At 38.1% G+C, this 17270-nt stretch overlaps 1 protein-coding gene across 3 annotated transcripts in view; it reads right to left on the bottom strand.

Annotated features, from left to right (window-relative positions):
* Positions 1 to 15977, bottom strand: part of nlrc5 (NLR family, CARD domain containing 5) — a 30220-nt gene extending 14243 nt beyond the window's left edge. For 2 of the 3 annotated variants that reach the window (XR_010895523.1, XM_067390282.1), the window contains exons 1-20: positions 15528 to 15977; positions 14497 to 14813; positions 14132 to 14203; positions 9518 to 9568; positions 6413 to 8141; positions 4875 to 4958; positions 4685 to 4768; positions 3533 to 3616; positions 3333 to 3422; positions 3097 to 3147; positions 2773 to 2817; positions 2247 to 2330; positions 2056 to 2139; positions 1480 to 1569; positions 1340 to 1387; positions 1181 to 1240; positions 1024 to 1107; positions 839 to 922; positions 644 to 733; positions 467 to 526 (exon numbers count right to left, since the gene is read on the bottom strand). Coding sequence is in view for 2 of the 3 variants with exons in the window: in XM_067390282.1 (XP_067246383.1) it covers positions 467 to 526; positions 644 to 733; positions 839 to 922; positions 1024 to 1107; positions 1181 to 1240; positions 1340 to 1387; positions 1480 to 1569; positions 2056 to 2139; positions 2247 to 2330; positions 2773 to 2817; positions 3097 to 3147; positions 3333 to 3422; positions 3533 to 3616; positions 4685 to 4768; positions 4875 to 4958; positions 6413 to 8141; positions 9518 to 9568; positions 14132 to 14203; positions 14497 to 14806 (3284 nt within the window). In the remaining variant the exon portion in view is untranslated. Of the gene's footprint in view, positions 1 to 466; positions 527 to 643; positions 734 to 838; positions 923 to 1023; positions 1108 to 1180; positions 1241 to 1339; positions 1388 to 1479; positions 1570 to 2055; positions 2140 to 2246; positions 2331 to 2772; positions 2818 to 3096; positions 3148 to 3332; positions 3423 to 3532; positions 3617 to 4684; positions 4769 to 4874; positions 4959 to 6412; positions 8142 to 9517; positions 9569 to 14131; positions 14204 to 14496; positions 14814 to 15357; positions 15440 to 15527 lie in introns of those variants that run through there. The other variant, XM_067390283.1, reaches the window with a different exon arrangement.
* Positions 15978 to 17270: the final 1293 nt, after the last annotated feature.

Genomic DNA, 17270 nt, shown 5'->3' with positions numbered 1-17270 from the left:
TGGTATATTGTCAATTTAGTTTAAGTTTTGGTCATTTTGTAATTAATTTTGTAAATAAAAAAATTTTTTGTTTTTGTTTTTTGGATTTCCGAAATCCAAAAAGAAATCCGCTCAATACCAAAGACTATAGAATAAGACTTTGTCAATACCACTCAAATGCCGAGTTGAGGTCTGCACTCTCATGAATGCTCATTATAACCAGCAAGGTGAAGAAACAATGTAAACAAGTGTAAGTACAGTAAATACAGTAAGTATAAATCACTTCATATAGTTTTCACAAGAAGGCAGAACTCACTGCATGTGCTGAAGTGATTGACAGCTTCAGTAATTTTAAAGGGCGTGGCATGCTCCTAAGAAGAACTTGACCATTTAATGACCATCCTGATATAAATCTAAATAACTGAAAAGTATCATTTGTGTCATAATCACATGGCCACTGTATCAAAGGTGAGCTGACATTACTTACTTGCAAATTGCTGCCTCTGCTTTTTCAGGAACAAATTTGATGAATGCTTCTGCCTGGTGTCTAAATCATGTTAAAAGCAATTTTAGGAATTCAAATAATCAATATTAGTGATTTTAAAAGTATATTTTAAGAAAGTTAACACTACTATAATATTTGATGTGATCTTAGGCAAGACACCTTAGTTCTACAGCCGTGACACGCTGGCAGTCAGCTAGAGATCTGACCAATAACAAAGCCCCATTTGTAGACAAGTCAACATGACTTAAGCTGAAAAATAAGGTAATCTTAGATGAATAAAAGTAATATCAGGTCATTCATGATAGGGATCAATTACAGCTGTGCTACAGGAACCAGACTATCATGGCCACTTACTTCAGTAGATGAAGAGAAGACATTTCAGGAAGGATCAACATTAACTTCTCAATGGACTCATTTGATAATTTTAGATGGGAGAACCTGTAACACAAATAAACAATGTGGACTAGCAGAACATAGGTGATCCATATATAACAGTCTTTTGTCTACACTATAGATTAGCAGACATTAGATCTACTCACTCAATCTCCAGAAGGTTTTTACATTTAACCAGCTGCCTACACAGCTTGGCCATGTAGGCAGGTTGGATATCACAATGGGTTAAACTGGAAAGACAAAAAAACACAATAAATTAAATGATCATCGCTAAATCAACGTATAGAAGCAAAAGAGATGTACCTGAGTTTTTTATGCACATGTATCCCATTTTCACTTGGGCTCAGCTGTCTTGAAGTTTGTCTGCATTAATGAAGCACATTGGTTATACTACGGCAACATTATATATTTATTTATAACAAACTGAGCAAATATCGCTGCAACCACAACTGTTTTCAGTACCTTCCAGTGGTATCAAACCAAAGAACCAACTTTTTCTTTTCATTTCCACTGGTGAGAAAAAGCACAGTGTTAGCATTTTAACAGCAATTAAAGACAGGCAGAAAAATGACCAAAGACTCTGATATTAACAAGGTATTTACCTTGCATCCACTCTCCTCAGGTTCTTCTGGTTACAAAGGGCAGAAGCAAGCATCACCACCCCATCCATATCAACACCATTTTCACTTACACTGTGTGAGTGTTCAGAAAAAAAATACATACTGTTTTGAAAACAGAAATACACTGGCGGTATGTTACATGGGGAAGTTCTTTAAAAAAAAAAAAAAAAAGAGTCTCATTGGAACTGTCAAAACCAAATTTATGCAGTTGTGGCCTAATGGTTATAGAGTCAGACTTGTAACCCGAAGGAGTCTCAGTACTCGCAGGAAATGTAGGTGGGGGAAGTGAATGAACAGTGCTAATTTCCACTCTCATTACCCACAACTGAGGTGCCCTTGAGAAAGGCACCTAAACTCCAATCACTCCCCGGGTGCAGCAACCAAAATGGCTGCCCACTGTTATGTGTTCACAATGTGTGTGTGTGTGTGTTCATTACTGTATGTGTGCACTTGGACGGGTTAAATTCAGAACACAAATTCCGAGTATGGGGAACCATACATGGTCACACGTCACTTTACTTTCACTTTCAAATGAAGCAGATAAAAACATTGGCATACTTGATCTCCTGAATTGTTCCTAGTTCAGGCAGAAGGTCCAGAATCTTCTTTAGGCCCTTGTTACTCAGCGAGTTGTAGGACAAACTGAGAGATGAGGAAAACATGTAACATCATGTATATGAAGAATTGTGGGTGTATGAACTCCACTGTGAGGTATATTGAAGTTTAGAAGGTGGGATTTTAATACTTACTCTAATAGGGTTATGAAGGAGAAGCCCTTGAGTTTATTACACAGACTGGCTACATGGGAAACTGTGATGTTACACTGCTTAAACCTATAAAGAAACAATTAAACATGTATTTCCTGTCAGTGCAGTATGTTTGGTTTGGAAAATATTACCCACTGAAACAATGGTCGTTTCTCGTGAGGTTTTGCATCACATTTGTCTTTTGTTTGCCATCATCGATATAACCAATGATTGGCCTGAGATTGCATAACTTCTGCCAAGCCAAACCTCTTCCACAAACTATCTGACTCTGTCCTCTAATTCTCCTGAAATGCTGCCCAGTGATGAACACTTGTACTTTATAGACACAATACACCGCTTATTAAACATAACAAGATGAAAGGACTATATGATATAATGAAGCCATAAAGTTTAAATCCATTAAGTCTAAAGTTCAGAGTTAAGTTTAAAATCTAGACTTTGTAACTAAGCATTCATTTGTTGTCCTTTATCGGAAAAGAAATATTATTTCAAAGGACTTAGCACTTACCTTAAATTCTTTGTCCCTTCCGTGTTATTCAAGTCTGTGTTTTCACTAAGAAAGAAAAAGTGAGAAAAAAATATATTATTTGAGTGACCATCAAACTGTGCAGAAAATAAATAATGCACACCATCTATCACCTATAATATGTGTCCCTTTCAGGACATAGTGCATTGCACTGCAATAACTGACCAAGCGCATATTGCACAAAGCAACCACAAATGATATGCAAACAGGAAATGTGAAATATGAAAACATGATTTGGAGTTAAAGGGTATTACCAATCCAAAGTTCTAACACATATTTAGAGACTTTCTGGCAGTCGGCACTCACCACATTGTGTCTGAGCTTTGTGAGAAGGAAAGGCTGATCTCTTTATTCCCCCTGTGTACAATAAGAGAGAATGAAACATCCCATGACAGTGAAATGGACGCAAATGGACAGGTCAAGTGACGTGCCCTAATCTTCAAAAACCATAAACTACACAGGTCAAAACATGGAGAGATTAATATTCATTTTACTGTTACATTTTACATAAATGTATTATACAGGCCAATAAAACAACATACTCAATATGAACTTCCTGAACAGAAGGGCAGGCAGCCATCCTCTCAATGAGTGTGAGGACTCCATCTGTGGAAATTATGTTTTTCCCCATCCTGAGTAAAAGTGTAAGAACGTGAGTTTTTTTATGCAGTTAATGTCTAAATACGTGAAGGAGAGCGGCATCAGTTTTTTTCAGCTTTTGAAACGAAAACACACTACTTACAAAACAGAGGAGATGTTGGGCAGTCTGGATAGTGTTTCTGCAATCACTCTTATACCCTCATCTTTCAAGGAGTTATCGCTGACACTGTCAGATAAACAAAACACACTAATCGATACAAGACAAATGTTCATGACAGATCATCAACTGTAAAATTTTGGAAACAGTGTGTCCATTCCAATTTCAAAAATAAGCAGAAACACACACCAATCAGGCATAACATTATGACCAACTTCCTAATATTGTGTTGGTCCCCCTTTCACTGCCAAAACAGCCCTGACTCGTCGAGGCATGTACTCCACTAGGTAGGTGGTACGTGTCAAAGTAACATCCACATGGAAGGTTTCCCAGCAGAATATTGCCCAAAGCATCACACTGCCTTCACAGGCTTGCCTTCTTCCCATAGTGCATCCTGGTGCCACGTGTTCCCCAGGTAAGTAACGCACATGCATCCACATGATGTAAAAGAAAACATGACTCATCAGACCAGGCCACCTTCTTTTATTCCTCCGTGGTGCAGTTCTGATGCTCACATGCCCACTGTTGGCGCTTTCGGCGGTGGACAGGGGTCAGTATGGGCAACCTGACTGGTCTGCAGCTATGCAGCTCCATACGCAACAAACTGCGATGCACTGTGTATTCTGACACCTTCCTATCAGAACCAGCATTAACTTCTTGACCAATTTGAGCTACAGCAGCTCGTCTGCTGAATCGGACCACACGGGCCAGCCTTTGCTCCCCACGTGCATCAATGAGCCTTGACCGCCTATGACCCTGTCGCCAGTTCACCACCGTTCCTTCCTTGGACCACTTTTGATAGGTACTGACCACCGTACTGTTTTGGAGATGCTCTGACCCAGTCGTCTAACCCCTGTCAAACTTGCTCAAATCCTTACGCTTGCCCATTCTTCCTGCATCTAACACATCAACGTTGAGGACAAAATGTTCACTTGCTGCCTAATATATCCCACACACTAACAGGTGCCGTGATGAAGATCAGTGTTATTCACTTCAACTGTCAGTGGTCATAATATTATATCTGATCGGTGTGTATCTCAAATATATTTGAACACAAACACAAACATGTTAGGCCAAATCACTAGATTGCCTGAAATTTCAATCTATGAAACACATGGCATAGCAAAATGGTAATACTTTAGATGTGTGATGTGTGGACAGTCCTCCAAAGCCCTGGCAAGTTTAGCAGCTCCAACATCAGTGAGGCCTCCACTGATAAACCTTTAAATCAGAGACAAAAATAAACCAAAGCAAAACACACTGCAAGAAAATAGTGTGACAAAATGCAAAAAGGACCCAACAGACACTGGTTGAATCAAAAACTTACTCTAGTCGCCACAATGCCTGGAGTTTAGACAGGATACCACACAAAGCCTCTGCAAACCTGTCATCATATTTCCGGCTACGGAAACTTGAATGAAATATATTTGAAAGTTGAGTATATCAGCATGACCAGCTTCAAACTAAAAACTGCTTGAGCTTGCACAATAAAATATCCAACAAATTAAACATCTAATCAAGTGATAATATCTATCAAGTGATACAGATAAAATAACAACCAATTATCAGCTAATAGCCAATATGGTACCACTTCATCATGCATCGATATTTAAAGCTGCCATATGGACACATATCATTTACTTCTAGGGTTGCAAAGGGGCGGAAAGTTTCCGGTAAATTACTGGAAACTTTCCACGGGAACTTAACCTGGGGAATTTTGGAAATATTCCAATTTGGAAACTTAACAGGAATCTATGGGAATTAAAAGAATTTACTGGAATTAATGAGAATTTATGGGAATTAATTGGAAATTTGGGGAAATTTATATAAATGTATAATATTTATATAAAATGTATCATCTACAAACATAAACATTTTGTTTGGTCATAACATGATTTTTTTTTTTTTTTGCATTCAATTATTTCCAATTTAGTAAATATGTAAAATAAATATTTATTGCAGCAATTGTTATGTGTTATTTATTTCAGTGTCACATGATCCTTCAGAAATCATTCTAATATGCTAATTTTGTCAATTTTGGAAATAGTTATGCTGCTTAATATTTTTTTGGAACCTGTAATACTTTTTTCAGGATTCATTGATGAATAAAAAGTTAAACAGAACAGCATTTATTCAAAATAGAAATCTTTTCTAACAATATCACTTTAATATCACTTTCCGTGCTGAATAAAAGTATTAATTTCTTTCAAAAAAAAGAAAGGAAAAAAAAAAAGGAAAAAAATCACTGACCCCAAAATTCTGACCAGTAGTGTATATTGTTACAAAAGATTTCTATTTTAAATAAATGCTGTAAAAAAGTATTACAAGTATCACACTTCTGAAGATCATGTCACACTGAAGACTGGAGTAATGATGCTGAAAATTCAGCTTTGCATCACAGAAATAAATTATATTTTAATGTATATTAAAATAGAAAACCATTATTTTAAATTTCACAATATTATTTTTTTCTGTATTTTTGACCAAATGTGTATGTTATGGACTGGGGGAGTGCACAGTGCATGCATGGGGTGTGGCCTCAATAGCCCTGCAGTAAGTATTGCACTGTGTTAATGTCAGGTTAAAAATTCAACTGAAATTGCATTAAATCTGGTTGTGTCAACCAAAATTATGCTGCAAAATGTTTTATTTTCAACGACATTTAAGTACCCTGTTATAGGCTAACCTGCATTTTTGCAAATTCCCTGTTTATTCCCGTTAATTCCCATTTATTCCCGTTAATTCCCATATATTCCCTTTAATTCCCATGGAAAGTTTCCAGCTTTGAAAATTCCCGGAATTTTGCAACCCTATTTACAACACATAAATAATTTGTATATAAAGAAGGATTTTATGAAAACTCACATGAGATGACCCACATTCTTGAAACTAGGGAGGATTTCCAAACAATCCAATTCAAGTGAACAGCCACCGAAGTCCAGACATACATTCTGATCAGCAGCTGCTGTTACAAATGCTAAAGAGTCCATGTCAACAGCATTGAGTCTGATATTTCTCAGTTCAAACTGAGGTCTCGAACCAATAGCTCTTGCCAACTTAGCATCTTGGGTTTCATGAGCGCATCGGCACAGCTCCACAATTTTGGGGCCTGTTTGACTGGTACTTCCAGCTAAACCCAGCAAAACATTATGGACGACAGCTTGGCGCTTTTGTACCAAAGCCATGGCACCCTCGGCCACTTGAAGCTGGACCAAACTGGAGGTGCAGGCCTCCGCAGCAAGCCCACATACGTAAAGATGAAGAGAGTCTGTAAAGACAGATTTTGGGTCAGTCTTGGTGGTCCAGCGGGTTTTCAAGTTAAGCTTCTTCTTAAGCTGACTCTCGGTGATGTTCTGACTGGTCATGAGGTGGAGAGCAGCGAGAAACTCCTGCATCGTAAGGTGCATGAAGGTGAAACCGTATCCTGAAGATCCATCCTCAAACGTCAGCTTCACTCTAGACAGTATCCCGCTTTTGATGCCAAATTCCTTAAGTTCTGGTGGCACTTCCGTGTCCTTGAAGACTATGGTGCTTTCCTCAAGACCTTTGAGGGCCAACTGACTCATCTCAACAATTTTAGTTCTGTATCTCTGAAGTAGAGGTGTACCAGACACCCCACCTCCATTGCAGCGTCTGAGGAACGCCAACAGGATTTGCATGTAGATTTGAGTTAAGGACGTTGGAAGCTGCAGATCAGCATGAGTTCCATCACTGGAGAACAGATGATCCACACATACACAGCAGATATGACAGAGTCCAGGTACATGAGACATCGACAAGAGGTGACGGTTGTCCATTAACAAGTTTACAGCCTTTCTTTTGAGTTCATCTCCTTTTTCATGGAAGTATTGCTCAGCGTATTCCTTCACACCCAATCGATCAAACCCCTGAAGCTCACAGGTTATGAATCCAGGGCTCACAAACATGTCGGTCACATCTCGTGGTCTACAGGTGATCAACACAGTGCAATCTGGAAGGATTTTACGATTGCACAGTCCCGAGAGGAGATCTGTCATTGGCAGAGGTTTGTTTGGGTCAATGGAGCTCTCAAGCTTTTTAGGATTTGTAAGCTTGGCACGAAACTCATCATACCCGTCGAAGATGAAGCAGACCTTCTCAGGGTTTGAGAGGATGAATTCAAATACTGCTTCACTTTCCTCATCATCCTCACAAGCAGGGTAGAAGAGAAAGAGTAGATCTTTCAGGGAAAGATCCCGTGAGATAAGATTGAGCTGCCGGAACTCCAGCAGAAACAGCAGGTGGACAGACGGGAAGGAGCCTTGAGCCCAGCTATGGCCGAGGCAGTGCACCAGCAGGGTCTTACCAGATCCAGCCTGGCCCAGCAGCACGACAACCCTGCCAGTGGTTTTCAAAAGAGACTCAACAGACACTTTATGCTCTGACTCTTCTCCTTCATGGTTGTCTAGAGAGGCTTGATGCTGGATGGTCCTGTCCTTCACTCGTAGAGGGTTCTTTTGTCTTAAGTACACCCATGTGTCATCCAGATGGATGTCCTTTACCACAGCCTGTGTCACTGTCTCATGTTTTTGCAGAACCATGGATTTAAGAGCATCAGTATAGCTCTGTAAATAATCTAGGTAAGAAAATCAAAACATTGTCAAGTTTCTGTGAACAAAAATTAAAGTTTTTTCATACAAAAACCTAAAAAATACTTAGCTTTATTAATAAAATATCAAACCATGTGGCATCTGCAAAAAAAAAATCATGCTAGATATTTTCTAAGAAATATGTTTTGCTTCTGTAATTTTGGTTTTGTTAACCATTTGTGCACCAAACAAACATCTTTGAAAAGTGTGTTTTGACTCTATTTCTTTAAAATAAATGCCATTTGGTTTGAAATTTGGTTATAAATTGAAAAAACTGATATATTATTAAGTGTGGTTTAAGTGTCCAATCTGGGATGATTTTAAAGGGATGGTTCACTCAAAAATTTAATTTCGATTATTAATTATTCACCCTCATTCCAAACCCGTAAGACCTTCATTCATCTTCGAAACACAAATTAAGATATTATTGATGAAATCCGAGAGCTTTCTGATCACCCTATACACAGCACTACAGACTACAGCGGTTCAACCTTAAAGGGGCTCTATGTAAGATTTTTACTTTAATAAAGCATACAAATACCCTGATATGTTTGCAGATATTTAGGAAACATGCTGAGTTCACCTACTTGTTTCTCAGAAAAACAATGCTACAGCCAGATATTCTACTTTGAAAATATGTGTTCCGTGTCGGAATGTCTGTTTTTGTTTTGGTCTGTGTGAAACATGTGCTGCCAGAGACATCACAGGTTGCCAGTTGGCGGAAAACGCTGCGTATTGTAGCCATGGAAACCAGCAAACAAACTGGTCAGAGAATCGCAGATTCTACCCGACCTAAAAGCCTCTGCATCCATTTAAATATCTCTATGAACAACAGCATATTAAAATAGATAAATCAACTCATCAGCTTACAGTGTGCAAGTCTCCTCAGCTTTCATTGTGAATTGCGCTCCCTATTGTTGCTGGCAACCGCGTCTTTGAACGAGGGGGCGGGCCAAACAATATTTTGAATTTGGACTGCAGTACCCATTTTGAACACTGGGTGTCATTATTACATAGAGGCCCTTTAAAGGTGCTATAAAGGGTGTTTTGTTTTATAAATGTTTGCAATATTACTTGAAACTGTCTTTACTAACTGATAAAAGACTATTTATTAGGTGCACTGAAAGTAATAATATTAACATCATCTGTGCACGAGGTAGGGCCTTAAAAACATCAGCCAATAATTTCTGTGATCATCACACAAACGATTGGCCCTCAATCACTGCTATTACGTTCCTTGTGAGAGACATGCGCGCTCCAGTAACTTTCCTCACTCCACAGGCGACGCATGCAATGTTTTTGTCAGGAGTAACATCTTCAGATTATGAGTTACCTTCGGTGAGTCCGACATAGCTTTACTCACCGTCAAGCCATCCTAGGTGTATATGACTTTCTTCTTTCTGATGAACACAATCTAAGATATATTAATACATATCCATCATAAATATACACAGCTCCGGGGGGTTAATAAAGGCTTTATGAAGCGAAGCGATGCATTTGTGTACAAAAAATATCCATATTTAACAAGTTATGAGGTAAAATATCTAGCTTTTGCCAGACCGCCTTTCATATTCAACTTACGGAAAAAAGGGAACTGGCGTCTCGTAAGTTGAATAGGGTCGTAGCGCAGTGGTTCTCAAACTTTTTTCCCAGTGGGCCGCACAATGGTCCAAGTGCAAGTCTCACGGGCCGCATATAATTTACATATGACGTCACCAATGCAAACCAATCAGATTTAGCTAATGTTATGGAATTAGCAGATAATACTTTTATTATACCTAGATGTTGCACACAATAAATAACAAATAAAAACTAACTAACTGACATTAGCTTTACAATAATAATCAGTAATGCTCAATGAACACACAAACTGTATATACATCACTTTAAGTTGCTATTTAATTCTGTATGACTTTATGACTCTTTTAAACAGCATCGCAATAATCACCAAACAATCACATAAACGCCTTAATAAGCAAATGTTTCTCAGCTCTTTTTACAAACAACACTGTTGTTTGTAAAAAGACACTGAGCGCACTGTAGGCTAATTATAATCTCTAAAATATCAAGCATTCTGTCATGTCGAAATTCCACGCGCAGCATCGGATCCGCGCGCGCGGCCGAGTTGGGCTCATTCCAGCCGCGGGTGCGCTGATGCGGTTATTTTTACTGATTTAAAATACATCAAACAAACATCAAATTCACAGTTCAGTCTTTTGAAATTGTAGGTTTTGCTTGTCAAGTACTTTACTACAGAGCAAACAGGAAGGCTGCCCATTCCGCTCATTAACAGCAAACTGATTCTTCCATTCTTCTTACCTTACGACTCTTCTTGTTTGCATGTGTTCCTTCATTTTATGTTCCACATTTAGTTTTTCTCCTTTAATAACAAATTTGACCATTTTGAGGCTTAAATTTACAAAATTAATGACTACTGTTTGAATTCTTCCTAAGCGCGCACTTGTGTTTGTTTCGTTAACTGAGTGATTGCGTCATTAGCCTACATTGCCTGATGTCTGAAAATAATAAATGCTCACCAAAATTATTTTATATGACAAATAAAGCATTATAGCTCATTTATATTTATTTAATTCACTTTAATTTAAAAATTAAATTTTAAAAATAAATTCTAGGCTTGTATGCCGCAGGTTGAGAACCACTGCTCCACACCCATTCAAACGCTTAAGGCAGGCATACACTGTGCGATTTTCGTCCGATTTTGAGCCGAATTCTGACTCGTGCGACTCTTTTTTGAGTCGGGCCGATTTTCAGCTTTGTCGTGTGTCGTTTGTCGTGCAGTGTTCGTGCAGTGTACACGGGGAAACGAGTGACGATAAACCTCTTCCGACTGGCAATCGCATGGTCGGATGAATTTCTGGCATGTCAGAAATTTTGGTCGCCCCTTGTGAGGATATCACACAGTTAAGCTGCCTTTCCACTGCACACGACAAACGACAGCCGTTGGACCGGAAGTCATTCATTTCCAATGGAGAGTAGTACGGGGGCTGCGTGGATTTCCGATCTTATGCGAATGCGGAAATTTCGGATCCGATTTGAGCTTCGGATGCGTTGAAATATTTGAACTTCTGCGGCTAGACCATATCTGACCGGATTTGATGTATTCTAGTCAAAACGATGAGCACGAAGTTAGAATTACCAATATTTTAACACTTTAACGTTATTATATAAACACTATTTCTTTAAAATGGTGGTTATCAATAATTATGTAAAACAAAAGATATTTTATGAATATTAAATACATTTTTACGTTGAAGCTCTATAAAATCTACTTGTTTGTTTTTATTTCAGATGTATTGAGGGTCATTTGCTTTGTATGGATATATTCATACATGCATTAACGTTACATTCATTAAAATCGTTCAGTTTACCATGGTGGTTGCTGGGTTGGAATAAGCCGAGGGTAACGGTTGCTTCACTACCAATTTCAAAGTTCCGTGCGACTGCCGCTAGGGGGCGAAATGCGACAATCGGATGCGAATGTCGTGTGCAGTGGAAAGGCGGCTTAATACGGGGGCTGCGTGGAGTTCCGATCATATGCGAATGCGGAAATTTCGGATCCGATTTGAGCTTCGGATGCGTTGAAATATTTGAACTTCTGCGGCTAGACCGTATGCGACCGGCCGACTGGATATGATGTATTCTAATCAAAATTATGAGCGCGAAGTTAGAATTACCAATATTTTAACACTTTAATGTTATTCTGTAAACGCTATTTCTTTCAAATTGTGGTTATTCATAATTATGTCAAAAAAGAAGATATTTTATTATTATTATTTTATTTTATTTTTTTTACGTATTAGCTCTATAAAATCTACTAGTATGTTTTTTATTTTAGATGTATTGAGGGTCATTTGCTTTGTATGGTTATATTCATACATGCATTAACGTTACAATCATTAAAATCGTTCAGTTTACCATGGTGGTTGCTGGGTTGGAATAAGCTGTGGGTAAAGGTTGCTTCACTACCAATTTCAAAGTTCCGTGCGACTGCCGCTAGGGGGCGAAATGCGACAATCGGATGCGAATGTCGTGTGCAGTGGAAAGGCGGCTTTTGCAGTGAAGTGTCGCGTCGCGCGACTCCCGCCCAATTACGTCAAAAGTATAGAGGGTATGCACGTGACGTCGACCGTTAGGACTGCGGTCACGCACGCTGAGTGGCAAAAGACTGAGCAGCAGCATTGGTTTTCAGTGTGAATGTCGCGAAAAACACAAAAAACACATTCAAAACGGGAAAGAGCTTTGCGGCTGACTGTACAAATAGATTTGACACAAACCCTGAGGTAGGCTATATATTTAAAAACTAGAGAAAGCAATAGAAAAAGAAGCAAATGGATCACTGCAATTCACAGAAACAGCTGAACTCCAGCAGAGAAACATGGATTTGCAGTTATCATTTTGTGTCGAATTGTTGGATTTTGAGGTAAAATCATACCTTACATATTGTATTGTTATATATTATGTTGACAACTCATCAATCAAATATTTTCCATCTTATATTATGCATAATTGGGTGATTTTAAATAAACAACACTGTCAAAAACTATACTATAAAACTATGTTTTAGGGCTGGACAATATGACGATATAACATTGATATAAGTGATTAAGCAGATTTAAACCTACCGATATTGTAGTTGTATAAAATATTCACAGCCAGATTTGTTTTATGTATTTCCCCGGCGTCAAATCAGGCACATATAACGTTAAATGTCAGGAAACACGACTCCTGGCTGCATGTCAATATCCAAGGATTAGGTTTATTTGACAAGTTGTAAGAAACACCTTTAGTCCAACCTTTAGGGTTAATTCGTTAGTTTTACTCGCGTTTTCGACGTTTCTCCTATTAATCCAGTTACGCTCACGTTCTTTTGCCACCCAGTCCAGCTGAGGGAGCGCGTTTTCGGCGGGAAAGTGACGTCGATGCATACACTCTATACTCCTGGATGTCATGTCAACTGAATCACGGAGGAAAACTTTAAATATCTCGCCTTCGCTTTAATTTTGGACCATCTCCAAAAAAGACATAAAACACTAAACAAATTATTTTGACATGCGTTTATCAAAGTAGGAAATCCAGACTTTTAATCCCTTACACACAATTACTGCTGCTGAAATACGAAATGGAGGCGGTCCGGATTGAATTCCCTCTGGATCCGGACCAGAGTCCGGACTTTTGAGAAGTGCTGTCATAGCGTAAGCTTTTTGAACTGCGAAAGGCATTACACTTTCTTCGTAAGTTGAATACTCACTGCCATTATAAAGCTTGGATGCGTCAGGATATTTATTAATATATCTCAGATTGTGTTCATCAGAAAGAATAAAGTCATATACACCTAGGATGGCTTTAGGGTGAGTAAAGCTTGGGTTAACTTTCATTTGAAAGTGAACTAATCTTTTAAATGTTATGAAGTGACAAGAATACTTTTTGTGCACAAAAATAATGACTTTATTCAACAATTTCTTCTCTTCCCTGTCAGTCTCCTACACTGTTCATGTAGTAAACACAGTGCAGCGCTTCGGGTTCTACGTCAGAATGCCGGCTCATTATTGGCCGGCTACTGCATCAGCATCACACGCATGCATCGTGGAGCTCATGTGAACAGTGTCAGCCACAAATGAGCAGACATGAGGGTGAGTAATTAATGACAGAATTTTAAATTTTTGGTGAACTAACCCTTTAAGTATTATAATGCTGTCAATCACAATATTTACATTAATAACAATGTCAATGCTCAATGTAATACTGTAGTGATTTTTAGTCATTTTTAACCATGTTATTTTTTGTTATTTTGATCATTTACAAGATTAATCAAACAAATTGAAATCATTGGGAGATGAAGCTCTTGTTATTGAATGGCTAATCGATTGAACAGCTGGGATGCTCAAGCCGATTCAAGATATCATGCACAATGAGTCAAAATTCAAAATGGGTGTGTCCCTTTAAGAGTTTAACATACCTAGCCGTGGACGTTTCACATTTCGTGATGGTGAAGAAATATCATTGTCACTTGTATGATGGAAGTTTGTTCCTTCAAAGCATAGAAAACGAAAAAACTGTCTGAATAACTAATTCATAAACATTCATATTTTAAACGATAGCTCCTTTCTTTTAATAGCTACAGAACACTTTCACTTTCACTTTTTTCACTTTTAAAAATTATCTGTTGAAATTAAATAGTAGAACAAATAATATACAAACTGATATATGTTGTTAAATTGAATCATGATTAATAACAGAATTATGCTTTAATATTAATTGTTATTAAGATTAGGGGAGACCCTGCAGTAAAATTAAAAAAATAAAAGTGCAAACATTACTTACCAGATGTGTGTTCTGCTACGGACAACACTGTCGTTTCGAGATAAAAGGGAATGTTTTCACAGTACTGATATACAGTGAAGAGAAACCGTCTACATATGTTATGGTCTGAAGTTCTGAAGTAATCTACAGTGGCTGAGACAAGGTCTCTGTTGTTGGTCAGTGACCGTAGCTGATCCATTCTGTTAGGGTCCACTAAGGCAAAGATCCGATCCAGAACACCACTGTTCTGTTTGCAGAGCAAGTCCACCAGTGCACTGGCCTCCTGGGCCACCAGGAAGCCCCCCGACCAGTCCTCCCTCTCCATCCTCATCCATTAGCTGGGGAAAAAATCAGACTTTGTTTTAGTTAAGATCAAAAACCATATTCACCACAATACATGTAATGGCGTCTGAGTGCTGATCTATACATGTGACAAAGCACAGGTCTATGAGTGCTTGTGGTCTAGAACCAACACTGCATTTGTTTGGCAATGCTAAAAGCTTGTGTATTGCTACAAGTCAGTTTAATCATTTTCAATTTATTATGTATTATTTAAATACTGATATAAACTGAACATTTTTTCAGCCTTTGTTATGAACAAAAGACAGTCTGTATGCTACAGGCTAGCCATGACAAGTTATTGTTCAGTAGGTATTTTGTGGTAAATGCTTTCAGGATGGCACTCATGTTATCACTGATATTCCAACTAATGTTCTCCATATAAATGCAAAGTAATAGCTACATACAATGTTATATCATACGTAGCTCATTCAAAAGATTTTCTAAGAAGGTTTCTGTCTCTACAATCAACTACTAAAATATAGAAAATAAAGCAATATAAATATATATGTTAAGGAGCAGCTCGTGTCCATATGAAGTGACCTGCAGAGAACGACGACGTCAGTGTTCTTCTGCAGACTAGTTGTATCGAGACTGACCTCATGGATGCCACTGTTAGTCAACAATGTGCTTTGCTCATGATAATAACTCAGAAGAAGCATTTACAAATGTTCTGTATATTTATAAGATACATATTGATGTAATGGACTCACCGCTGGTGGCATAACGCATCGGTCCAGTTTTAGTCTAAAATGAAACTAAACAAACCCTCTTTGGTTTCGTTTTCTTATATGCGACATAAATACGGATCGTGCAAGGAGGCAGAATTCAAGCGCGAGACAATTAAACAAAACCCCCAACCTGCGTTAGTGCGTCACTTAAGTGTTTTAATGTAAAACGACATTTTTATCTATTGACGACTGAGCGTTTCGCTAGGTTTAATAATTGTTCTAATACGTTTCTATACAATCACAACAGAAAGCACTTTATGAAGAATTTATAGACGTTATTTTAATATTAAGTGAAGGTCCTATGCATTTAGATAAATAAAATACATTTAGTATATGCTGCTAATTAAAACTACTATGGTTATACTGACTCACTGAACGGTATAATCGATTTCTTAAAATGTGCATGACACTTCAAAAACGCAGCTACATCAAGTTTTAAGTTGTCGTGAGAGAGGGCATATGAGGACAGGACTGCGGTTATGTGTGGTGTAGTCTACACACTCAGACACACTGAAGCCACCCAGTGGTGAAGTTAAATCACTGCACACCTTATTACGACATCAATATGTGACCGGGGTCAAATACAATAATAAAATGTAGAGCTTTATTTATCCAAAGCATCTACAGATCTATAAACCTGATAAAATAAGAGTATATTTAAAAAAATAATAAAATATATTGGTACAAGTTAGTTTTAAAAATGCAGCTTACCTTAGGGTTAGTTCACCCAAAAATGAAAATTCTGTCATTAATTACTCACCCTCATGTCGTTCCACACCTGTAAGACCTTTGTTCATCTTCAGAACACAAATTAAGATATTTTTTATAAAATCCAATGGCCTGCATTGACAGCAAAATCATTAACACTTTCAAATGTCCCGAAAGCTACTAAAGACGTATTTAAAACAGTTCATGTGACTACAGTGGTTCAACCTTAATGTTATGAAGTGACTAGAATAGTTTTTGCGCACCAAAAAAAAAAAACTTTATTCAACAATATCTAGTGATGAGTGATTTCAAAACACTGCTTCATGAAGTTTCGAAGCTTTACGAATCTTGTGTTTTGAATCAGTGGTTCGGAGCGTGTATCAAACTGCCAAAGTCACATGAACCATTGAAATTTCGAAACATTTAGAAACACTTATGAGGTAACGAAGCCACATTTATTGAAATCACATGACTTTGACAGTTTGATGCATGCTCTGAACCACTGATTCATATAATAAAAATTCATAAAGCTTCAAAGCTTCATGAAGCAGCTGGGGGTGACATGAGGGTGAGTTTTCATTTTTGGATGAACTAACCATTTAAGACACCACAGGGGAATAGGGTCACCATATTTCCCCAATCACAGCACAATAACATAGTTGTTTTGTATTACAAGTTTCTGAAAAATTGTGTCTAAATATGCACTAATAGAACAGAATTCTGAACATAATGAAGCCACAACTTTCTCCCATCTCCCGACTGCATCTCTGGAGCTCAGCCACAGTGATCTTTGGGTTCTACTTTACCTCTCTCACCAAGGCTCTTCTCCCCCGATAGCTCAGTTTGGCCGGACGGCCAGCTCTAGGAAGGGTTCTGGTCATCCCAAACGTCTTCCATTTAAGGATTATGGAGGCCACTGTGCTCTTAGGAACCTTAAGTGCTGCAGAAATTTTTTTGTAACCTTGGCCAGATCTGTGCCTTGCCACAATTCTGTCTCTGAGCTCTTCAGGAAATTCC

This window comes from Chanodichthys erythropterus, chromosome 7, assembly GCF_024489055.1.
Source record: "Chanodichthys erythropterus isolate Z2021 chromosome 7, ASM2448905v1, whole genome shotgun sequence".
In the NCBI taxonomy this organism is placed as follows: Eukaryota; Metazoa; Chordata; class Actinopteri; order Cypriniformes; family Xenocyprididae; genus Chanodichthys; species Chanodichthys erythropterus.
This window is presented reverse-complemented; position numbering and strand designations above follow the sequence as displayed.